Here is a 25153-nt window from a genome sequence, read left to right as displayed (position 1 = left end):
GTTCTTTATGAACATTTCTGCTCTGTTCTTAGCAATGTTAATGCAAATCCTCAACAGCTCGGTAAAAAAATAATGCATATTTTTCTTTTTAATTTCCATCAGTGCAACAAAGCTCCACTTGGTTTTAGGACATTGCAAGGCATGGAGATTAAAAAGGGCTTTCAGAAGAGCAACAAACAAAAGCTAGCCAATAAAATAAGCAGACTGTTTTTTTGTACAACAGTCTTGCTTTTCTTTGTCTTTAAACAGCTGTTGTTTGGGTGTTCGGAGTGTTTTGGTTGCTTGCTTTGGGTTTTTTCCCCCCAATGGCGATAACTACCTTGACATGCTCAGTGAACTCAGCTCCCCACCACATTTTCCAGTGTGCCTGTGAAAAATGGGGCTATAGCCTCACAATTCTAAAATGGAGATGTGGGTTAAGCCCAGCTGGTAACTCAGAACCACTCAGCTGCTTGCTCACTCCTCTGCTTCTTCCTCCCCCTGCTCCCGGAGGGATGGGGAGGAGAATCGAAAGAATGTAACTCCCACGGGTTGAGATCAGAACAGTCCAGTAACTAAGGTATAACACAAACCACTGCTGCTGCCACCAATAATAATAATGATAAGGGAAATAACAAGGGAAGAGAATACAATTGCTCACCATCTGCCGACCGATAGGCAGCCCGACGCGAGCAGCGATGTGGGCCTTCCGGGTAACTGCCCCCAGTTTATATAGTGGGCATGACGTGCTGTGGTATGGAATACCTCTTTGGTCAGTTTGGGTCAGGTGTCCTGTCTCTGCTTCCTCCTGTCTTCCCCTCCTCCCTGGCAGAGCTTGAGACTCACAAAGTCCTTGGTCAGAGTAAACATTACTGAGCAACAACTAAAAACATTGGTGTTATCATTGCTGTTCCCAGGCGAAAGTTGAAAACAGAGCACTGCACCAGCTACTAAGAAGGAGAAAAATGACTGCTACTGCTGAACCCAGGATAGGAGGCTAAAGTTCCTCACATTTTTTCTTTTGCTTATCCTTTACTGTGTTATCTTCTCTAGAAGACCAATTTTCTATCTACTGTTACTATGATGCACACAAGGAATGCCAAGCCTACACAGGACACTTAATCGATCTTATCAGCCTTGCTCCAGAGAAGAACAGGTTATTTTAGTTTAAAGCCTTTTCACACCAAGCAGATCAGAAATACATACTGTTACAGACACATTGAGTTATGCTGGAGTAAATTCACTGATGAATTTCTTCTTGTTGACAAACCCTAACTGCCTCTGGGGTTTCAAGCATTTGTGTTACACTTCTCATTGCACATCACTTCTCTGACTTAAACCATGACATCAACAAACCTGACGTGTACAAGATTTTCTCTACTTTCCTCTTCTGCATTCAGGCCATCTGACACGCAACACTCTGTACACTGAGCTAGAAGCACATGTTTTCACCTGTCAAACAGCAGTTTGCCCAGGAACTAGATATTGCAGCAAAATAATCTTTAAGTCTCCTTTGTATAAATACGAAGGGTTTAGTGCAGCCACCTGTATCCTGCATGCTAAGAAAACAGACAGCCAAGAAAGCCAAGAGCATCCTGGCCTGTATGAGCACCAGTGTGTCAGCAGAGCCAGGGCAGTGATCATTGCCCTGTGCTGGGCCCTGGGCACCTTGAATCCTGTGTTCAGTTGTGGGCCCCACACTACAACAGAGACACTGAGGTGCTGGAGTGGGGACAGAGAAGGGCAGTGGAGCTGGCGCAGGGCCTGGAGCACAGGTGTGATGGGAAACAGCTGAGGTACCCTGCAGGGTTTAGTCTGGAGAAGAGAAGGCTCAGGGGGACCTTATTGCTCTCTACAACTGCCTGACAGGAGGATGGATCCAGGAGGGGGCTGGTCTCTGCTCCCAAGGAACAAGGGATGGGACAAGAGGAAACGGCCTCAAGCTGCACCAGGGGAGGTTTTAGATAGAGGTGAGGAACAATTCCTTCCCCAAAGGGTGCTCAAGCATTGGAACAGGCTGCCCAGGGCAGTGGCAGAATCACTGTCCCTGGAAGTGTTCACACGCCGTGTAGATGAGGCCCTCAGTGCCATGGGTTAGTGGTGGCCTTGGCAGTGCTGGGGAACGGTTGGACTTGGCGATCTTAAAGGTGTTTTCCATCCTAGTCGATTCATTGTAGGCAAGCGAGAAGCTGCGCACCCTTCCACGGCCACTGCCTCACAGCTGAGCAGAGCCGGACCCTCAGCTCAGGGCGGGAAAACCGGGAGGCGGAGCCTGCGGGAGGCCCCACCCCGCGCCTGCGCACCGCCCCGCCCCGGGACCGATTTAACGCTGTCGCCGGTTGTGGCGGGGTTAGGGGGTGGCGGCTGGCGGCGCTTGCGCGGTGCGGAGCCGTGCGCATCTTTTCGCGGCGCTCTGGGAGGCGTGCGGCGATGCTGCGCGGCGGGCTGCGAAGGACGCGTTGGTGTGGCGGGCTGTGGAGGAGGCTGCGCGTCGCGGGTGCCGGCGGCACTACCGCGCCGCGCTGCCTCAGAGCTCTGAGCGCTGCCTTCGCTAGCAACGGCGGCGGGGCGCGGAGCGGAGGCGCTCCCCCGGCAGGTAGCGGTGCCGCGCCCTCCTCCTCAGTCTCCATTCCGTGCCTTTGCCCGTTGCGTTCCGCTGGGGCTCTGAGGCGGTGCTGCGAGGGTCGGAGCCGTTTTGCTGGTGGGGGGCGGCGGCGGGGGGACGTGGAGCACCTGAGGGAGGGTCGGTCTGGCTGCAGCCCCTCGCACCGCGGGCCGTCCGTGGGGTCTTGTGAAGGGGTGTCGGCGCTGGGGCGAGGAGCGGGTGGTGAGCAGGGTCCTTCGTTTGTGTAGCTCCCTGCTGGGCTGCGGGGTTGAGGTGAGTGCAGCCGTCGTTGGACTTTGCGCTGCGCTGGGTCGTGTGGGGCAAGGAGTGAAATGGGTAATGGGGGAAGCTGGGGGGATGCCTGCTGTCCGGTTCTAGGCCTGGTGTTTCAAAGGTTACAACTCTCTTGACTTCATGCAGTTCTGTGTTTGTTTGAATGATGAAAAATAAAACCGAGCTGCGACCAAGTCATTTTCTCTGGCTTTCAGCTTTCTTGTTACTTGACAACATAGGAAAATTGCATTGATGAAAAATTGCAATTGATGAAATTGCATTGGTTTCATTAGAATCGGAAGAGGTTTAGAGTTACCCTTCTTAAGATGCGCATACCAAGTGCATCCCTAATTGAAGTGTACCTATTGATAGTGAGTTGATCCATAGCAGTGATGGGCTTGGATCCTAACTTGGTGCATGTATGAACTAAAAAAATACCGGTTGTGCAATCAAAGTAGAGACAATAGACTTAAGGATGAGATGTCCTCTGGAACTGGGTGTAATTGGAATGGAATCTATTCACTGTTACTTTGCAATTGTGCAAAAATCATAGAATGGTTTGGTTGGAAGGGACTTTCAAGGTCATCTAGTTCCCATCCGCTACCATATGCAGGATACTTTCAGCTCTCTTTTCAGTGCCCTCTTCTATCACTTTTAAGTATGAAGTCATGGTGCTTTTTGTTTTCGGGGGGGGGGGGGAATAGAACATTAAAATTATGTTTTACAGAATGATCTCTCTGTTGATCATTTACTGGCATTATGTTAGACCAACCTTGGAGCAACCTGCTGAGCTTAACTGAAATTTAAACTGTATTGGGAGTGACGTGGATCTATTTATTCTTCATTAAAGTTGTAAATAAAAAAGTCATATGACTGTAGTTTGCAGTAAGTTCAAGCATCATGGGAATAGAGTGTACAAATAAGGTACAGTTAGAACTGGGAGAATGGGATTTTTTTCTTTGAATCATCAAGATATTGGAGTAATTAAAATAAAAAATATAAGAAAGTGTGAGTTCACATTTTAGAGAATTTAGGCTATTGAGCCAGAATTCCAACAGAAAACAGGCTGCAGGAAAAGTTTAACTTAAGGTATGTGGTGACGGGAACAACATGGAGATGCTTCTGTCCAAGAAGTCCTCAATTCTGATTTCTTTTCTTTGCTTCTTTTTATTATGTATGGGGTTGGTAGCACTCTGGTACTTGGGATCAGTGTACTGGAACTGCTGTTTCTCTCGTGGTCAACAAGCCGTTAATTGTAGTTGTTTCAGCCAGTTAGTGCCTTGCTGGAACGCAAATCTAGGTTGAAATATTTTCTTTTCTGAGTATTTGCTCTTTTAATTTGAAGAGGCTAATGGTACTCAAGACTTTTCCCTCAGATTTTCAGATGCATCTCTCCTCTTCCTCGCATTTCTTCATCATTGTGCATGTGGGTGTTATTTGTTGACATTAAGCACTTCACAGTGGTCTGTTTGAAACAACAGTTGTACTCCCCTGTTCTGATTATAGATTTCTAATCCTTGAGTAGAGTGTTAGATGTTACCACAATGTGAGTGATACAATAATTGATAAGGATTCTTCAGTCTTAGTTATGCATAAATGCATATTTACAGGATAATTTTAAGACTTGTTAGGCTTCCTTGAGGGATATCTTCTATGTATTCCTGCAACTTGGCCACAGGTAGAGAATCTTGCGGCTCTTCAAAGTTGCTGTTCTGGTAGTGTATGTGTGAGAAACAAAAGTAACACTGAGCGCTGGCTTAGGAGGAGAGTAGTTGAGCTGTTGAGTAAGGAGCACAGCTTTAAAAGATGTAGAAAGAATAGAGGAAGATGGATCCTTTTTGTTACCTAAAATGATTTTTATTTCTTTAGGGGTGTGTGCTCTTAGTAAAGCTGTTTCCTTGTTTTCTGTAAACAGTAATGCCACTGTGAGGCAGATAGTGTGCTCAGTTCCTTAACAGACAAACATAGGGTTAAGTGTTTTCTCAGACATGGCCAACCTGATAAAATTGAGGTTACACTGGAGGATATGTGGTGTTTACCTGGCACTGGCACAACCTACAAACCAAAGCTTGTCAAGTCCCTCTGGAGTGATTGATAATAATGGAGGAAAATTACTTGAAGAAAGGGGTGAAAGTGTTCTCACAGAAATCAGTACAGTGACTAAAAACATCTTAACAGAGTCTTGAATTCCCAATACTGCTTCATATTGCCAGAGGTTTTAAATTGTATGTGTTCCTCTCAGTTTCTTTCTTATCATATATACAGTAAGGTAGGAGGGAGAGTTATGGAGGTGAGTGAAGGTTGGCTCAGGACTGATGGAGTGTGGAGCAGGTGACACAGGTGTTGACTACTGCATGATTCAGGAGATGCACCACACTGAAATCTATGCTTCAATTACTTTTTTCTGTTTTTTTTCTCTCCCTTCTGCCCCTGTGTTTTATATCTTTCTCTTATCTGGTCAAACACCAAGAAGAGATCATAGGCAGGGACACTTCCACTAGGCCTGGTTGCTCCAAGCCCTGTCCAACCGGCCTTGAACACTGCCAGGGATGGGGCAGCTACAGCTTCTCTGGGCACCCTGTGCCAGCACCTCAGCACCCTCGTAGAGAAGAATTTCTTCCAAATGTCTATTCTAAATCTGCCCTCTGTCAGCGTAACATGACTTAATACTGTGTAATTTTTGTGGTGTTATTGGCCATGTACTTTTTTTGTGAGTATGGTATGAGACCACGTTCTAAATGGTAATTTAGAAGTTTGTGGGACTTACCATCCACGCAGTATGGTAAAGTGTCTCCAGCCTGCACTTAAAGACGCTGAGTTAGCTGAGGGTATCCCAAGGTCACGCAAGAGATAGGTGGTAAACCTGTGGTCTAGGCTGTGATATTACTTGTTCTGTCTGTGATGCTTATTGCAACTGCTGTTGTTTCTTAGAGCTAGTCAGGTTGGGAAGGATGAAAGCATTGTCATTTCCTAACAGTTACCTTACATAAGACAGAATAAGTATCTTGGTTCATATACTCCAGCTTCTTTTGTGTGTGTGATGTGAGTGCAGAAACCCACACAGGTCAGAATGCTTTGTGAGGATACTGTGCTTCGCGTTGGTCTGCTACCTGTTAGTTTTAGTTTGTGTCATTCTGGTGTTGCTTGTTATGCTTTTATTGAATCTTTCTTCAAGTATAAGTCACTGTTTTCTGTTTCTTGTCAGGTGCTAGTAATGTAAAGCCATTGGATGGTGTGAAAATTCTTGATTTAACAAGGTTTGTGTTTTGTCTGTAATTTGGAGTAGTCTGTTTAGATGCAAATACTGTGATAGGAAAAATAAAGGAAATGATAATTTTTTTTCTATTGTTACAGGGTGCTTGCAGGGCCTTTTGCCACAATGAATTTGGGAGATCTAGGGGCTGAAGTCATCAAAGTGGAAAGACCAGGTAAGATTCTTATTTCTCTATTTTAGGTATAAGAAGAATATGGGGTAGCTTAATTACCCCACATACTAAGAATTTGGGATAGGTTTGCTTATACATGTATGATCTGTTTGCTTTAAGCTTAACACTGTGCTCTGTGTATGTGTGTTTTGATCAGAAGTAGCCTGTGTGTACATTTAGAAGAGTGAGAAGGTTGAAGCTATAAAGTCAGGTAACTTTTTCAGTTATTAATATATAAAACAATACTGAGTCACCACTTAAAATGCCTTATTCCATCACTCAAAACTAAACTGGTTTTGTTTGAGTTGTTTGGACTTTTCTTAGATTTTAAATTTGCATGGGGTTGGGCATGCTTAGGTGTGTGGTGATTTTTGTGATGTGGTGAGAGGGTTAAAACGGTTTTAACTGTAGTGTTTGGTGCACAACATTTGATAAACTTGTAAAACCTTTCCATTTTCAGCTTCATGATTAAAAGGAAGAAAGGTCTTTTCAACCTAATTGATTCTGTTGAGCATTTAAAATATGTATGCTGTTTGTTAGCAGTGCTTTTATGTAATATTATACAGATCTAGTGGGACTGGCAAGCATTTGACTGGTGCACTATAAGGTGACTTTCTTGAGAAGGATTTTAATATATTGCTAGAGTTTCAGGTAACAAAGTGAACAGAGTTGCTTTCTGCATGAGGTAGTTGTATCTTTGAAGTCCAGGATCTAATAATTCCTACATAGGTGGAATTAATTGGAAAAGGGAGATTTTTGTATTTGCATGAAAATTTTCATGCTGGTGCTGGAAGTGAAATTAATGAGCTTTGGCTGTGTGTTTTCAGATGCAGAAACTTGTGTAGCTCCTTCTGAGTCTCATTGGACTCTGTGTATTAAGATTCATAAATAGTATTTATTGTATTTTTCTGTATTTTTAGCTTAACTAAATGGTTTTCTTGTTCCCCTCAGCACATGCACTTCTTACCCAAAGAGTTGCTGTGGATTGGGTAATGGTAAAAAATGCTTTAATCTTGTGAAATAGCTACACTTTTTAATTTGTAAGACCATACAAGAATAACAACAAATTGCAAGGCATTCAGCTCCTTTTTAGGAACATTCCCTGGATTTGACTTTGTTTTATGCATCATTATGCATTTGTGCAGCTGCTATGGCATAATTACATGCCTCATTATGTCATGTCTTTTTTTCCTCCTTTAAATTTTCATGTTTTTAAGTTTCTTTTTGTGGTATTAATTTTGAAGGGAGCTGGTGAAGATAATTGCACACTTGAGATAGTAAAATGTATTGCATTCCTTGTATTTTAAATAGCAAAAAATGAATGTTTGAACATTTAACAAAACATTGAATGTCTAACCAAAATTGTCACATCGACCTATGGGCTATCCTTAATCACTCACTGTTGCTTCAAGTATTTTTCACGTTTCTCATAGGGCAGAACCTGCATCCATTTTGTACTAGCCAGATTAGACTGTGGTCTTATTCCAGGTATCTAGGTAGTAGGAATGGGGCTATGTCAATCACTAAGTATGAAGTAACAGTTTTGGAGACATGCATTCCAGCTCTTAGTTTTGTTTTGTGATTGAAGATGAGGGGCAGCCTGAGAATTCTGAATTTCAAACATTTTAGAATGTGAGTAATCAACTTTTTCTGTGAGAGGGTGTCTACATCACAAGGGTGTTAATACTTAAGGGTTAGTAGCCACATTAGTGTCCTACATGGAAAGTATTACTGAAATGTTGTTTTTTTTTTGAATGGCTTGAAGTGGTAACATGCCTTCCTGCTTGAACCAGAATAGTTCTTTGGGATACTGAACAGTACAAAAGTTGATAAGGGATTTATATGTGTGCATAACTTCTGCCAGGTTTGATTTTTAAATGGCTGTAGACTTTGTGTTATCAGAGCCATTGTCATGTAGCATACTATCTTGTGTAAGACTGGTCTTTCAGCTTGTTTCTGGATCTATGCTAGTATCAGTCTTTGTTGCCTTGCTAAGGAAAGCTTTCACTCAGGTGAAGTAGATAAAGTCTAGATACTGAAATAGATGTAGGGATGTGCATGCTTGCTAGCACTTGGGATGATGATTATTTTGGAATTTAAATTTAGCTTTAATTCTAATAGATTGCCAGCCTTTGTGATAATTAGCAAAGATTTAAAATTTGAAATTAAGCATGAATGATGCAATGACATCAGTGTCTGCAGCAGCTTTAATGCCATCTTGCCTTTTAAGGTGGGAGCATTTCTGGAAGGGCTGCAGGTGGGGGATTGCACCAGGAGTAGGTTTTGCTTCTTGTTGGTGTTTGGCAGTATGCAGCTTAACAAGTTGGTGCTCATTAGTGGTATCTTTATGCTGTGTCTTGAGTGTTTCAGCAATAGCTTATTGACCATGTGCACTGTGTGACTCAGTGCAGGGCAAAAGCTTCAACTAAATTCTTCCAGATTGTCTAAAATTATGGTGGTGTATCTCTGCTTTAAGTTACAAAAGATAAAAAAATGAAGCAAGCAAAAAACCCCCCAAACCCTCATCCCCCCCCCCCCCCCCCCCCCAACCAAACCTCCAAACCAACCCACAAAAAACCAACCAAAAACCTGCAAATACATTAGTGGTATGGGGCTACATATTATTTTAAAACCTAATAGTAATCCCAGCACTAGCAACCACTGTGTCCACTTGCTTAATTACCTTCACTTTTAGGGTTTGTTTGTTTTTTTAAACATAAAAATTCTAAAATCTATGTGTTAAACTGATTTTTTTTTTTTTTTTTTTTTTGCCCGCTTACTAGACGAAGCTGAAGTGGTGAAATATGACATTAGAAGAAAACTTGCTATTCTTATTTGTTGGCAGTGTGGTATTGGCCAACTAAGAAAATGTGATGACATTTCTTTCAGGAGCTGGTGATGATACAAGAGCCTGGGGCCCACCTTTTATTGGAACTGAAAGTGTTTATTTTCTCAGTGTCAATAGAAATAAAAAGGTAAGTGGAGAGCAGTATTGAACATAAGCCTATGCTTTTTTTAATTACAATTGAAGATGTAACACTTCTCCATGTGTAATGGAGCAATAGCTAGATTGGCTTTAAGTTATGATGAGTCAATTTCAGAAGAAAACCAAAGAGTTGGAAACAGAAAAGGCTGAAAAGCTCTGCTATGCTGCTGTAGTCAGCTGAGGCAAACTCAGAAAACAGGAATGGTCCTGCCAGTCCTCAGATACTGGTGCAAACTGACTGAAAATGAGCCTTGCTGCAGGTAAGGGTTATTTTACTTAGAAGATCCATATTTTTCAGGTCCATCAACTCAGCTGACCTGCATCAGCTGCAGCTGGAAGAGTGTAGGCATCATGCCACAGTTGGGTTGGTTTAAGGGTAGCTTGTGAAACTTGAGGATTAAGATAAAGCATTGTGACATGTCTGAGCTGTTTAATGGCTTTTTGCAATTGAAACAAATGTTTCTGGTATCCCCATGTGTCCTTGCAGTAGTAGGTGCTGTGCAAGCATACAACGAACAGACTGCACATCTGTCAGCCTTGTTTTGGTGCTTGTCTGATCCATTCGTGACACAGTTCAGCTTGATTTACCAACAGATTGTTTTTTGGTGGGGGAGGTAGTGTGTATGTTAAAATTTACTTATTTGATTTAGCTGTAATGTGAAACTTGACTGTTGGTTATGTTTAGAAGAGGATGATAATTACCAGAAGGGCTTTCACATAAATTACTGTTGTATTTTTTTTTTATCCCCAGAGTATAGCTATCAACATGAAGGATTCAAAAGGAGCAAAGCTAATCAGAGAGGTAGGTTTTGATATCCAACTCTGCCTGTGTTGTATTGTTTTGATCCTGAGCAATAAAGAATAAACTTTGCATTTCAAGTGTTAGTTTAATACCTGATAATTAAAACCAGGTATGTGTGCAGTAAATTTGTTAAATTACAGTATATAGCCTCTGTACTCTCTGGTTTTGGACTTCATTTTCAGTTTAATTTCTTATGATTTGGGACACAAAATTCACATGAAAATGTCATTGGAAGCCTCAAATGAAATATTGTGAGGAAAAGGTCTAACAGCCTAGTGCTTTCTTTTTATTGTTACTGTATTGGATCTTGCTGTACTACCTGATTAGAAAGATTCAAGCTGGACTGATCTGATGAAATCAGCAGCTTACAAAGAGGAGACATTGGGCTCCAGTGTTTGCAGATTTTTGAATGTCCCAGTGTACTCATGACTTCAGTTGCTGTGTATCTGTCTGAGAAATACTGTCCTGTAGGTCAGGCTTAGTATCTGGGTGTTTTTTCAGTGTTTGAGTTCAGAATGCAAGGTCTTCTAAGGGGGATCCATTTTTTTCCATTAAAAAAAACCCTAAAAAAAAAATCACATTTCACATTCTGTGAGACCTTTGTCATATTTTTTATTTATTGAGAAACATAAGATCTGCTACTTGCTAGTGTTGTGTTTTTAGCCCTGCAGTACTAACACATCAAAGAAGGTGAGCTGGTTTCTATACGCTCATTCTGTTAAGTGTCTATTAAGCTGGCTGTTTCAGTATCAGTTCAAATCACTTTTTCACAGTGAGACTGTATGTGTCCTGCAATAAGTGTAACTTGCCTAGTACCTTTTTTTGTTGGGAATATTGCATGCAAATGAAATAGATTAAGTATTCTGATACTTTTGACCTTTTTTTCTTCCCTGTCAGCTATATTTAAGACACTATATGGAAGTACTTTGAGTTTATAAGCCAAAGATACTGTGATGCTTCTTCTCTCTGCAGAACAGAACCATTTATTATTGATTTGATAGGAAGCTGTATGCTTATCTTAAGGTTTTGGAAACAAACACTGTTTGGGATAAATTTGTATGGTATGAGACAGATACATTTTTGAATAAACTAGTCATGTTCTAAATAAGGACTTTTAAAATTGGTTGCCTTGCATAAGAAGACTAGCTTATTTGACTTTTAAAAATGGTGAAAGAAAAACTGTTGTATATAAAATGTCCACTGATCCCACACGTGTGGGCTGGTAGTTCCCCTTTTCTCATCTTGGTATTTGTGCAGGAAGAGTACTGCTTGATTTTGCTTTTAAATATATAGCTTCCTGCCTTCAATATGGAGAACCTTTTTATGGATTGTGGAATTGAATGGCTGGTGATTTAAGAATTTGAGATATAACCTTTGTGCTTAAGGCTCAGATGCCTGGTTAATTTCAAATCTCATGTAATTCTTCAAGCAGCAAGTTTCTTCTCCCTCATTTGTTATGCAAGAGCAGCATCTTCTCTGTCAGCTCAGTGCCAGGCTTCGCACCCTTTTCCTACTGATAAGATCTCATGTACCACTGTAAATCTAGAGCTAGCATGATGCTGAATATAGGATAGCTGGCAGTAAGTGTACAGCCAAATGGTTTCAGCAATATTATTTGTTCCCTTCCAGTTGTATTACTGAAATAGTCAAGAATGTATGAGAATTACTTCCTAAGATGTGATGTTATGGAACTGCCAGTGGGAGAACGTACTCTGTTAAATATTCACCACAGTAGCTGTGGAAATGAGATCCTGTGACAAAGTAACTTCTTACAGTAGCTATACTGTAAGAAGTTTTATCTATCGTGGCAGATGTGTATAGAACTAAGCATTGTTCAGCAATGTATCTGTTACTATGAAAAGTAGTGTTCATGTCAGTAAAGTAACTGATGACAAGAAATTGGAGTTTGTGACACTGCTTACTCATACATAAATGTGAGTTGTGTCCCAAGTCTAAGCCCTATAATGAAAAGTATTAAAGTTGTAATTTCTGCTTTTTATTAAGGAAGCTTGCATGGTTAGAATACATTTTGTTTCCCCCTGTCATAAATTCTGTCTAGGTAGAAGAGGGAAAATCTCAGAATCTAGAATGATATTCAAAATCAAAGGAAAAGAGATTCTTCAGGTATATGATAAAAGCATGGCTTTGATAGTATCAGTAGTATCAAGTGAGCTGAAGAAATCTATTAATCGCAAGTCCTGGCTGCTTTTCTTCCTTTGGCACAGCACTACAAAATACTTGTCCAAGGGTCTGCTCTTTCCAAATTACATGACTTCCACAAAATTATCCTTTGGTCTTTTATGTTTATTCTTTGTCATTTGTAGCCCTGCCTTCCTTCCTAGTGCTTTTGCCTCACTGTTGAATGCCTTCCAAATATTTGTGTTTCTTTCTGAATGAAAATTATTTTTTCTCTTTGGTGCTGGAATGTGCACCAATCCCATGCTCTGACTTCCTTCTGTTGTAATGTGGCTCACTATCTCTCTAGGGCATTACTCAGCAGTTATTGTCAGAAGCTCATTTAAATAACCTTGAGGATACCTTTCTCCTGAGTATTTAGCCTTAACTAATTAACTTTTCTACTTATTCATGAATAACTTGGGAGGATTCAATTGACAGGGAACTGATGGCACTCCTTCCTCTCAGCTACCTTTAGCTGATAGGTCAGTGTGTCTCATGCATGCTCTCTCGCTCAATAAAGCAAACTATTGATACACATCAGTATGTATGCACATTCTCTTCTGTGTGGATTTTTTGTAAAAAATAATAAAAATAACCCTCTTCACCTTGCCCCCAAAACCCAGGCAAAAATTCCAAAGAGTACTGATAGTTAGGTTTATCAAGTTGATAGCATCATTATTTGTTACTGTTGTTTGGTTCTAGTGTAGAGAAAGCATGAAGAATAAAGATGTGTTTTTGCTCCCTCCTTTTCCTCAAGCTAAGTGCCGGTATAGAGGCGACTGTTGTTCTGTTAACTGTTGTCAAGTCTTGCAAAATTGATGTGATGCTGATAATATAATCATAGATTTCTGTAGTCACTTCAGGATTTTGGCAGGCATCTTCCTGGATATATAGCATCTCTAATATGTAGTTTGTAGAGATACACAGTCCAACAGGCTAAAAAATAGGTTTGTAACTTCTCTCATGTCAGAAAGACTAGAGCTGTTCTGCTTAGCAAGATTTTGAAATGAAGTTACATGAGGAATTTACTGAACTTGTGGAAGGTCATTAACAAATCTCATTCTTTTGTTTTCTACAGCTTGCAGCAGTGTCTGATGTTTTTGTGGAAAACTACGTCCCAGGGAAACTGGCTGAAATAGGGCTAGGTTATGAAGACATTCAAAAGATTGCTCCTCACATAGTGTACTGCTCAGTAACAGGTATTTTGATTTCTGTTATTTGTGTTCATTATTTCCTTTATTCCAGTCAACTTGTTACAAAAGTCATACATGTTGCAGTTTTCCAACCTGTTAATCACTGTTCTTTACTGCTCTGAAGAACATCTCTCTTTGGAATTGTGCTGTTTTGTGTTCATCATTGTTTTATGCTACTTTGCTACAGTTTATTGCTTAGTAATTAAAATGGTAGAAGCATTGGGAATGCTGGGAAGAAAGAAAAGATATCAGACATATGAATATCAATAACTACATGCATGTAAAAATTAAGTCTGAAAAAATCATTTAACCCCGCCAATAAACACCCTCTGTAAGATCTTGATCAAGCACAAAAATTAAAGGATCTGTGCCTGTAAAGTCTGCTATTAAAGGGCAGTTAAGTTAAAGAAGTTACAGATATTTTAGGCTGGTTTAAAATCTTAGTTACAAATCTGTTATGCCTCTGAATTTCTAAGGAACAAATGGCTTTGGCTTTTTAGTTGCTGGGTTTTGATGTCATTTAATACAAATCAAATAGCTTTCTAGTCTGTTGTGATGTTTTTATCATGTTTATGTGGCAAATGTCTGAAGAAGACAAGAGTAGGAAGGCAATTGCCTTCAGGACTTGCTGAGAATCTTTGTTTAAATATGTTTTGAGGTTGGTCAGTGGTTAGTTACCATGATGTTTTCACATTTGTTTGTGCATGTAATCTCAACTGGAACTTGTCGAGTGTTTTTTTTTTTATGTAGTTGCTGTACCTGTAAATGATGAAAAAAGAATAAAAAATACATCTAAACTACAATTTGTGAGGTAACTTGGCCTTTTGGTATGATCAATCTGTTGTTCAGTTCATGCTACACAGCTGCTTTTGAGTGCTTTTGTATTTTATTGGTAATAGACAAAAACCTTACTTCCAGTGAGGGCCTAAGGAAATGTACTACTTAATTTCACAGAATTGTAGAATTGTTTAGGTGAAAGGACCTCTTGAGACCATCTAGTCTAACCTCTCTGATCAGGCATGGCCAGCTACAGCAGGTTTCCCAAGACTCTGTTCAGCTGGGTTTTGAGCATTTCCACAGCTGCTCTGGACAACCTGTTCCAGTGTCTGATCACCCTCGCAGTAATAAGGTTTTCCCATGTACAGAAAAACTTGCCTATTACTCCTTGTCATGTCAGTGGATGCTGTTGAGAAGGTTCTGGCTTCTTCTTGCTCATTCTCTCTCACTGGATATTTATATACATTAAGATTCCCCAGAGCTTTCCCTTATTTAGGCTGAAGAGTTTCATCCATCTTGTCCTCTCAACATGTGTTGAATGCTCCAGTCTCTTATTCATCTTTATGGATTTGTGCCAAACTGGCTCCACACTCTTCCTAATGCACCACAAAATAGTGTAGGCCTCCTTTGTGACAAGGATGAATACTTTTGCATGTTCTCTGTAAGTGCTCCCTAACTACTTCTGCTGAGACTAAGTCTTCCTTGCTGGAGCCTTTCCCTCTGGTCTTGGGGATCTGGGATTCATAGAATCATAGAATCGTTAGGGTTGGAAAGGACCTTAAGATCATCTAGTTCCAACCCCCCTGCCATGGGCAGGGACACCTTAGGCTAAATCATATCACCCAAGGCCTTGTCCAACCTGGTCTTGAACACTGCCAGGGATGGAGCATTTGCAGCCTCCCTGGGCAACCTATTCCAGTGCCTCACCACCCTAACAGGAAAGAATTTCCTTCTTATATCCAACCTAAACTTCCCCTGTTTAAGTTTTAACCTGTTACCCCTTCTCCTATCACTACAGTCCCTAATGAAGAGTCCCTCTCCAGCATCCTTATAGGCCCCCTTCAGATACTGGAATGCTGCTCTGAGGTCTCCACGCAGCCTTCTCTTCTCCAGGCTGAACAGCCCCAACTTTCTCAGCCTGTCTTCATACAGGAGGTGCTCCAGTCCCCTGATCATCCTCGTGGCCCTTCTCTGGGCTTGTTTCAACAGTTCCATGTCCTTTTTATGTTGAGGACACCAGAACTGCACACAATACTCCAGGTGAGGTCTCACAAGAGCAGAGTAGAGGGGCAGGATCACCTCCTTTGACCTGCTGGTCATGCTCCTTTTGATGCAGCCCAGGATACGGTTGGCTTTCTGGGCTGCAAGCGCACACTGCAGCTGGCTCATGTTCATTTTCTCATCAACCAGCACCCCCAAGCCCTTCTCCTCAGGGCTGCTCTGAATCTCTTCTCTGCCCAACCTGTAGCTGTGCCTGGGATTGCTCCGACCCAGGTGTAGGACCTTGCACTTGGCACGGTTAAACTTCATGAGGTTGCCATCAGCCCACCTCACAAGTGTGTCGAGGTCCCTCTCTATGGCATTCCTTCCCTCCAGGGTATCAACCGAACCACACAGCTTGGAGTCATCGGCAAACTTGCTGAGGGCGCACTCAATCCCACTGTCCATGTCAGTGACAAAGATGTTAAACAAGACCGGTCCCAACACCGATCCCTGAGGGACACCACTCGTTACTGGTCTCCAGCTGGACACAGCCATTGACCACAACTCTTTGTGGGCGGCCATCCAGGCAGTTCTTTATCCACTGAGTGGTCCATCCATCAAATTGATGGCGCTCCAATTTAGAGACAAGGATGTTGTGTGGGATAGTGTCGAAGGCAGCTTCATTTGCCAGCTCCTTCAGGACCTGTGAATGGATTTCATCAGTACCCGTGGACTTGTGCACGTTCAGGTTTTTAGGATGGTCTCGAACCAGTTCCTCTCCTGCAGTGGGCCCAAGGTCTTCATTCTCACAGTCCCTGCATCTGCCTTCCAAGACTTGGGTGGTGTGCTCAGAGCATTTGCCAGTGAAGACTGAGGCAAAGAAGTCATTAAGAACTTCAGCCTTGTCTAAATCCAAAGCTATGCTTATGGCAATGTAGGTCAGGATTGATACTGAAGTGGAATGAACTGAGACACACTGAATCCAGTAGGTTTCTCTGAGCTCAAATGTCGTATTTCAGATAGAGATTGGGAGCATGATCTAAGGTTTTTTGTTAATGTCGCATAAAATGTATATAAAATGCCTACCTAGAGGTATGGAAACTGCACATTAAGGAAGATGTAAAGGATGTGCTGGCCTAGAACCTTGAATTGACTAGTTATCTTCCAAAATGTTGAAAATCATTGTGGCAAATTATCTTGGTTACAACAGCCCCTTTTGCATCTAAACTGTGGGTTTTCAGCCATCGTTGGCATCCTGCATACAGGCTGTACAAGAGATAACAGAAATATGTTGGTTCTCAAGCTCTTTCTGATTTGGGAGTTTTGTGGAAGTTAATGAATACACAGTATAACATGAATTATGTTCTGAGGTCTTTGAATAGAGTGTTGGAATGGTTTATACTGTTTAGCTTGGCCAGTTTTAAGTATGCTTTTTAAGGGTATATTTTATGTGTTGTAACTGACAGACAAAATTATGTTGGTTGTTAATGAATATCATGTAGTATGTATTACATCTTAGATGTGAGAATATATACAGACAATTTGGCATAACATTTGATAATAAGTAGCCAAGAAATAAACATGTCCAAGTGTCAGAACTGGAGTGTTTTTCCAACTTTAATTTTTGTTCTTGTTAGTGTACATGCTGAAGGCATTACAGCTGATTTATTTAATAAATTACAAATAATTACTGGACACTACTTCCCTTATCCATTTACTTAACTCATTAATGAGGCTGGATATCATCTGGAATGTTTTGGGGTTTTATTTTTGGAACTGTATTACCTCTCAAGCTTAAACTTCATAGGTATGGAATGCAATCAATAAACAAGTCATTTGAAGGAATCAGTTTCATCCTCTAGCATAACTTGGATAGCAGCTGTGATCAAGATGTCTGTCTTGGCTTCTTTTTGTCTCACTCTGTTATTGAATGCAAGCATAAATCAAATTGGACATTAAAACTTTCTTAAATTTAGGGATCATCCAAATGAATGGTACTTTTCTGCCTCTACACTGCACTGTATTCCTTGTGCTATTCTAGAGAGAGCATGCTTAAATAGTTGTCATACTTACCGTTGTCATGGCTGTTACACTTTGTGGGAGGGGTGCTTTCACTTTTTAAAGGCTTATTATCTCTTCTCGTTGGCCCAGAGAAGGGAAGCTGCGTGGAGACCTCATAGCAGCCTTCCAGTATCTGAAGGGTGCCTGTAAGGATGCTGGGGAGGGACTCTTCATTAGGGACTGTAGTGACAGGACAAGGGGTAACGGGTTAAAACTTAAACAGGGGAAATTTAGGTTGGATATAAGGAGGAAATTCTTTACTGTGAGGGTGGAGAGGCACTGGAATGGGCTGCCTGAGGAAGTTGTGAATGCTCCATTCCTGGCAGTGTTCAAGGCCAGGTTGGACAGAGGCTTGAGTGATACGGTTTAGTGTGAGGTGTCCCTGCCCAAAGACAGGGGGGGTGAAACGAGATGATCTTAAGGTCCTTTCCAACCCTAGCTATTCTATGATTCTATGATTATATTTGGGACAAGAGATGTGTAAAATTATGGCGTTTGCATTTTTCTTCAGCCCTCAGAGTTGCTAGCAGATTGTCAGCACTAACTGATAGCCTTTTCTTAAACACTCGTCTTCTAGAATGTTTTTATCCCAGTTGCTGGCTAATTCAGCATCCACTGGCTGCATTTTGCATTTATGGTTATAGTGATAGTTGCCACTTTCTTGGTATGGATTAGGTTTTTTGCCACATCCTTGAGTTGGTTCAGATGCTGAATTAGTGCATGCCTGTTGATATTGTTCTTGTGTGCTTATAGTTTAGGAGTTTCTATTTGCTACTGCTTGATGTAGAGCTAGATAGGGCTAAGCTGTCTTTGGAGTATATCACATTGGTCATATGGTCATGAATAGTTCATATGTGCCATCTTTAATACAACTGTATGTATTGCATTAAACTTATTTCTCCTTTGGATGGTAGGTAAAATACAAGGTGTTATCACCTTACTTTTTGCTTATTTTCTTTGGCCTCCTTGCTATAAATTGTCGTATTGCCATGAAATGCAGTCTAATCAGTAGCAACCCTAGTCCTGTATGGTTCCACCTAGTCTCCCTTTGTATTCACTTCTGGTGGCCTACAGGCTAGTATTTCTGTTCTCAACATTCCACCTACAATGATGCCTTTGTGCCCTTTTTGTCAGGGCTTGTGGTCTTTTTGTCAGATCTGTTTCTCTTCCTTCTTGGTCTATACCCTCCTCCTGCTCTTTCCTAGCCATGATTACCCACCTCATCCAGTTCACTCTTCCCCTCTCCATTTTGTCACCAAACAAGTTTCCCTTATCTGCTTTAGCTTCAGGCTCGCGTTTTCCTACCAGCTTCCTTCTCCAGCTAATTGGGCTCTTCAGAACCATTGTGCTAACCTTCATATTTTTTCCAGTGTCTCCTTTTCTGCGTTGCAGTGCTGGTAGGAATGCAGCAGAGGAGATACCCTCTTTCTATGCTTGGGTTTTATGTGCTATCCTCATGCACAAACCAGTAAATATAAACAAAACATGGGCTAGAGCGTGCTCAAGTATGTGGAGACAGTGTACAGACATGTATGAGAACAAATTCCTGGGATGTATGATACGATAGAGCATGAGCTTCATGGACTAAAAATCTTTGGAGACTTTATCCTCGAAGCACTAACAAATATTAAGAACGTGTATTTCCCAGCTGCTGTGATACCTTAAAGCTGGATTTGAGAGTTTTCTATTGGAGGAAAAAAAACCCCAAACCACAACAGCATTAGTAAAAATTTGCAACCATGACAGAAAAGGTCTCAATTATTTTGAGTCTTCTCTGTAAAGAACAGAAATTCTTGGGGTTTTAAACAAACAGCTGGAAGTTGTTTTTACTGATCTAACAAAACAAACCTGCTTCCCTCCCTGGTTTTGTGCTTAAGAACAGCAGAAACAATCTGTGAGAAATTAATGCCAACATTCAGAATTCTCAGCTTAAAGATCAGGAATTGTATCTATTACATGAAATGCTTTTTTGTTAACGCAACATACATGGAAGTGACTGGTTCAGCTGCAGAGGCACGTACTGTAGCAAATGTAAAATCTGCAAGACATGCGTCTTAGAAAAAAATGCTACAGGTTGAGCAGTTTTTCTTAAATACAGGAATAATATATTTGCATGGAATTCTATTTCTAAATGTGGGACTGTTGCAAGTTGTTAGTGATGGTAAAATGAAGTAGAGTGTAATTTTTCAGAAAGGCCAGGATCATGTGTAGGTGAAGAGTTTAGACATAGGTAAGCCAGATGCTGTCTCCTTTAGGGTGTTCTGGAAGTTGTGATTAGCGAAACGAGTTTCTTATCCAAACAGCTTGGATTGAACGTATCCAGCCCTGAAGTGGCTGTTGCAGGGTTGCGAGTTTTTCCAGGACTTTTCCCAGCGTCCCTGCTGTTTTGGAGTGCTCTTGAGCTCCAAATTGTCTGTTCTCACTCACAAGTTGGCTGTGCTGGTGAGAGTAATCTTAGAACTAGTTTAAATATAATGTATTTTGACAGTTTTGTGGTTGAGATGGGTTTAAGTTTTTGAAAATTGGCTGGTTAAAGTAAATCATGTACAGGTCACAAGGGAGTGACCATTTGTTGCTGAGTATGGTCTGTGTAGTGCTTCAAATAAGAAAGTCAGTTTATTTCTGAACAGGAGGGGGCACTGTTTAAAAGCACAACTTTGTTTTCAAATCAGAGCACTTTTATTTTTCTTCCTTTTCTTAAAGCCTCCGAAGGCAGTATGTTTAGAAGGAGCTTTGTAGTTTGTTTAATGATGAAAACTACTCAGCTTCTCTGCCCCATCCCCTTGCTCTGCTCATTTGAGTGAATTGTGCTTGCTCTTCTCTCGTGCACAGGTTTTGCTGCAGATAGTGTTTCTCAGGGTTTTTTTTTCTTTTCCTTTTCAAGGAAGTAGTATTTTGTGCCATGTAAAGGTTGCTTTGTATATAGATCATAGCATTACAAAATTTTGTTTCAATATTTTTCATTTAATTTCTTAAAATACGGATGTGGTGCTTAAATTTTCTGCCCTTTAAAGAGATTTTATTCCTGTAAAGACTTTTTGATGCATTTGTGCGTGATGGAACTTGAATACGTAATGGTAATCATAGTCTTAGAAATATTCTTGGTTCAGCCAAAGAAACAACAAGACGAGATTTTTGGACTGGTATTTTTGTTAACTTTGTGTTACTGTAATAGAATAAATATCTTGAGGATTTGCCATCTTTACTCCAAAGAACTTAGTCTTCATTCTGAAATTACACATACTTTGTACTAAACTGTTAATTTGTTGGCAAAGAGTGTTGTTGTAAAAAGGCAGAAAATAGGAGGAAAGAATAGCAAAAGTTTGATAGAATAAGTGCTTTGTGTCACCTGAGTTTCATGTGGATCTGAATATGGATCTGTTATATATGTAGCTCTTGTTTAATGTACATAAAGTCCTTAAGATCTTCAAAAATAATCACTTCTCTTGAGTGATTCTAACGAATCTATGAGAAGGAAAAAGAGTTCTTCACTCTACCCGTATGCATGCAAGTTAATAATAACTCATAGAACTAGCGTTTACTACTTCCCAGCAGATCTCTGTTTGTATTGATAATTTGTAGTGGGTTCTCATGAGAAGATGTCATGCTATAATTTTGATGCATATCCTACTTTGCCTCTAGTGCCTTTCCAGCAGGAAAGAAAAGCCAACCGCAGTGTGTTTTGCTGGGCAAAGGCTAGCCAAAGTGTTCTGCATATCCTCTAATTTGTGAGCTAACTGTGGTAAGATACAAGGAGTTTCCTTGGACTAGGTACAGTTTGTAAACTCCCTCTTACCAAATGATTCTGGCCTATAAAATTATAGATAACTTGGAGTGTCTGTGTCGTCTTGTCCACTCATTCCCCTGAAGATTGATGTTCTTGTGGTTTCTAGATGGTTATAATCTGGAATTAGTTACCTAGTAGAAATGGGTAGATTACCTGCCAAAGAAATGATATCTCCTGCTTAAAACAAATTGAGCATATTTCATAATATGTTATCATTTGGCAAAATAATTTCTTGATGCTATAAATTATTTATTAATAAATAAGTAGCAAACTAAATTGTATTCTGAAGCTGGCTTAAGCTGGTTTGCAGTTTTCACTAACTAACAGCAGCTGTAGAAATGGTCTTGGTCATTAAGCTGTTAAAGAGTTATTAAAATGTATGACCCCAAATCACTAAGAGGAATTTTTTGTCAGAATTACAAAAAAGCAAAATGACCCTAAAACTAGGCACAACAAATTAGAAGGGGAGAATTAAAAGGGTCAAAATAAACCTGCATAGCAAAATGTATGGGCTTGTTGAGCCAAATAGCCGATGTGAGTAGGATGATGTGCAGAATGAAGTGGAAACTAGGAGAACTAGCTGAGAACTGAAGGGAGTTGCAACAGTCCTTTAAATACATTAAAACCAAGAACAATTTGGAGAATGAGGAGATTAAGCAGGAAACTGCAAAAGAGAGGATTGGTGTCTTGGTACCAGTCTCCAGTAAAAGATGCTCATAAAGAAATTTTCAGCAGATCTGTTGTTTTATAAAAATAGAAGATACTGCACTGTCGGAGGCTGATACGTCAAAAGAGGAATTGTCAGAACAAACTGGGTGTCACACTTCACTAGTTCTTAATGTGGTTTAAGAACAAGGAGGCAGGTCTGGAAAACTGTGAACATTATACCTCTCTTAAATAAACAGAAAAATCACAGGTTTGCAAGCCTTGAGGTATGAACTTAAGTGCTGACAGTGATTAAAAAAGGCATTTAGAGGGGGAAAAATATGAAGCTTCTACCTGAGCTTGATTTGATAAAAATAGAGCCTTACAGCACTGGAAAAGAAAACCAAGCCTCCCCAGTGTGCTACTTTTTGCATTATGCGGTTGGAAGAAGGATGAGTTAAAGACTTGCTTGATAATTTATTTAGATAGCTTGAAGTTGCCTGAATGGGCACTTAAGACAAGCTAGTAATCAGGGCCTTGAGATAAAGTACTCTTGAGAAGAGTTTTTGGGAGTTGATTAGGAGACTCTGGGTTTCTGGAGTCACAAATCATTATTGGGACAACATGATTACCTATCTATAACAGGGTAATAAATGTTGTGATGTGTATTTTGACTGTAGGAAAGTTTTTAGCACTTTTGACTTATGCTTTCTAGACAAGTTAGGGAAATGTGATGTAAAAAAGTGGTTCAAGAGTGATGAGAAACTCCCTGATATCTGAGCTCTCATGTTATATAAAAAGTAACTCTTGATCCTGACTGACATGGAAGGCAGTTTCTCAGAACTGATGTTGCTGGATATTTTTCTCAAAATAGGTGATAGAATAGAATGTGCATGAGCCCAGAATCCTCGTATGATCATGAGCTACAGGGCATTTGTTGTGGGTTTTAGAGATGAGTGGCGGGAGGAATCTGAGGCTGACTCACAGGTGGAAAACATCTTTCCTTACAGCCTTATACTCCCCTTTAAAATGGTTTTTGGCAGTGTGGCTAACTCTCAGAAGAGTCATGGGGAGCTGGCCTCAGCAACTCAGCTCCGGTTTTCTTCCCAAAGCCAGGCATTTAAAGCATTCCCAACAGTCCCTGTCTCAACACAGCCCCATGGGTTGTCATGTGATGAAGCCCTAGTGTAAAAGCTACAGTTTATTGGCCTGAGACCTCCATGCAGCTCTGAAGCCCATGAAGCTGAAAGGGACTGAATTTATACAGCAGGATTAGAATTAAAAATTATCTTGACCAAATTGCTTACACAAATAAAAGAACAAGAATTAAAGGTTGGAGCAAGTACAAGGTACTATGCTTAATCAGAAGTCATAGAATTATAGAATGGTTAGGGATGGAAGGGACCTTACAGGTCATCTAGTTCCAGTCCCCCTACCGTGGGCTTGTCCAGCTTTCCTGTAGCCCCTTTAGGCACTGGAGCTGCTCTAAGGTCTCCCCTTAAGGAGCCTTCTCTTCTCCAGGCTGAACCAGCCCAGCTCTCTCAGCCTGGCTCCAGAGCAGAGCTGCTCCAGCCCTTGCAGCATCTCTGTGGTCTCGTCTGGACTCACTTCAACAGCTCCATGTCCCTCTTGTGCCGTTGCCCCAGAGCTGGATGCATGACTGCAGGGGGGGTCTCACCAGACCAGAGCAGAGCAGAGGGGGAGAATCCCTCCCCTGACCTGCTGGTCATGCTCCTTTTGGTTACTGGTTCCTTTTGCAGCGAAGAACTAGGCTAATGGTATTGCAGCAGGAGCTTTAAGAGAAAAAGGTTAATGTAGAATAGGTAGAGTTTTGTATACATCTGAGTCCAAAATGCCTGATTTCTTTCTAGACATCTAGACAGCCTTGTCCTGAAAAACTTCTAGTCATATGTCATTTGTGTATCCAAGCTGTCTCAATTTTTCCTTTTGGCTGAGCCATCAAACCAGAGAACTTTAATATAAAAAGGCAGTGAATTGCTATGTGAGACAATTAATTGGCAGAAATGCAGATGTCCAAATACTATTTCAATGATGTAAAAAAAAGGACTTTTTTCATTATAATTTAGGAAAAAAAAACCCACTTGTTTCTGTTAGTGAAGAAACAATTCCTGTTTCTAAGAAAGCAGTCACCATGATGCAGCAGTGGTGGTCTTGTGGTACATAATTCTGCTGGTAAATTCCCTGTGAGAACAACCTTGAGCCATTTATGTAGCTTCTTTCCTTTACAGGAGTGAATTTTTGAGATGAAACAGAATGTGTTTACAACACTTGATAGTGTTGTGTAGGGGGCGAAAAAGCCTGGAGCTATCTCTAAATCAGCATGATAAATCTGCCCTAGGGTATTAACAGCTGCACCGCTTTTTGTGACAGTTGTCAATGTGCTCTCTGCAATGTCCTACTCTTCTTTAGGACCAAAGGATGATTTGTGTAAATGCAAAACTTCAGGAAGGAGACTCTGAAATAGATATGCATTGATTTAAAGGGAGATGGTACTATAGCTGAGGGTTCTGAAAATTGCACTTGTGTATTTAGGGGCTGTCATATTTTAAGGGCTTTCTTCATTTTGGCATTAAATATTAAGTATTTAACATGGTTCTAATTCACTCTGCCTTGTAGAAATCACTTGTAAAGTCCCTAAACCTCATTGTGCTTGACACGAGACCCATTCCAGAGCAGAATGCCTTAGGATTGGTACTTTGTGGCCATTATTTCTTCCCAGAGTGAAATACTTCATATATGGAGTATAAATTGCAGTCTGAGCCATATGAAATTTAATTTTTTGCAAATGTTATTTGTATATAAAATAAAGCAAGTATTGTTCTATCCTTCCAGCAGTTGTTTGCTTTATTCAGAAATAAATGCTGAAGACCAGTGGGAGCTTTTAATTTCTTTTCCTAGCTCATGGTGCCAGTTACTGTCCTACTGAAGTGCAGCTACACAAGCAGAGCGTCCTTCCCGGTGCTTCTTTTCTGCTGCTTATGAAGATCTCCTAAATCTTTCTTGCTGTTTTCTATCATAGGTGTTGCATCTGCAAAAAGATGTTTACCTCATTTGTGTGCAGAGGTGCTGGGCACAAATGAAAACCACTGAGTGTGTTAGACCCTGTATTTTTTTCCCCCATATTGGGTTTAGTGATGTATTTATTTTGTATTTTTTCTTAATACAAAGTTAGGTTATTTTGTGCTAATACTTGCTCTTGCTGAAGAAAAAAAATCCTA

The 25153-nt window shown here is 40.7% G+C and overlaps 1 protein-coding gene across 6 annotated transcripts in view; it reads left to right on the top strand.

Moving 5' to 3' along the window:
* Positions 1–2197: 2197 nt before the first annotated feature.
* The window catches only part of SUGCT (succinyl-CoA:glutarate-CoA transferase), a 308838-nt gene continuing 285882 nt past the window's right edge, over positions 2198–25153 (top strand). For 3 of the 6 annotated variants that reach the window (XM_062625429.1, XM_062625427.1, XM_062625430.1), the window contains exons 1-6: positions 2299–2575; positions 6063–6114; positions 6212–6285; positions 9172–9257; positions 10020–10070; positions 13327–13447. In XM_062625429.1, the coding sequence (XP_062481413.1) occupies positions 2410–2575; positions 6063–6114; positions 6212–6285; positions 9172–9257; positions 10020–10070; positions 13327–13447 (550 nt within the window). In that variant the 5' untranslated portion in view covers positions 2299–2409. Of the gene's footprint in view, positions 2576–6062; positions 6115–6211; positions 6286–9171; positions 9258–10019; positions 10071–13326; positions 13448–25153 lie in introns of all 6 variants that reach the window. The other 3 variants (XM_062625432.1, XM_062625428.1, XM_062625431.1) reach the window with 3 other exon arrangements.

Source organism: Pezoporus occidentalis, unplaced genomic scaffold, assembly GCF_034315485.1.
Source record: "Pezoporus occidentalis ecotype Australia unplaced genomic scaffold, CSIRO_AGI_Poc_V1 ctg28, whole genome shotgun sequence".
Taxonomy (NCBI): domain Eukaryota; kingdom Metazoa; phylum Chordata; class Aves; order Psittaciformes; family Psittacidae; genus Pezoporus; species Pezoporus occidentalis.
The sequence above is the reverse complement of the archived record's forward strand: the minus strand, read 5'-3'. Positions and strand labels throughout refer to the sequence as shown.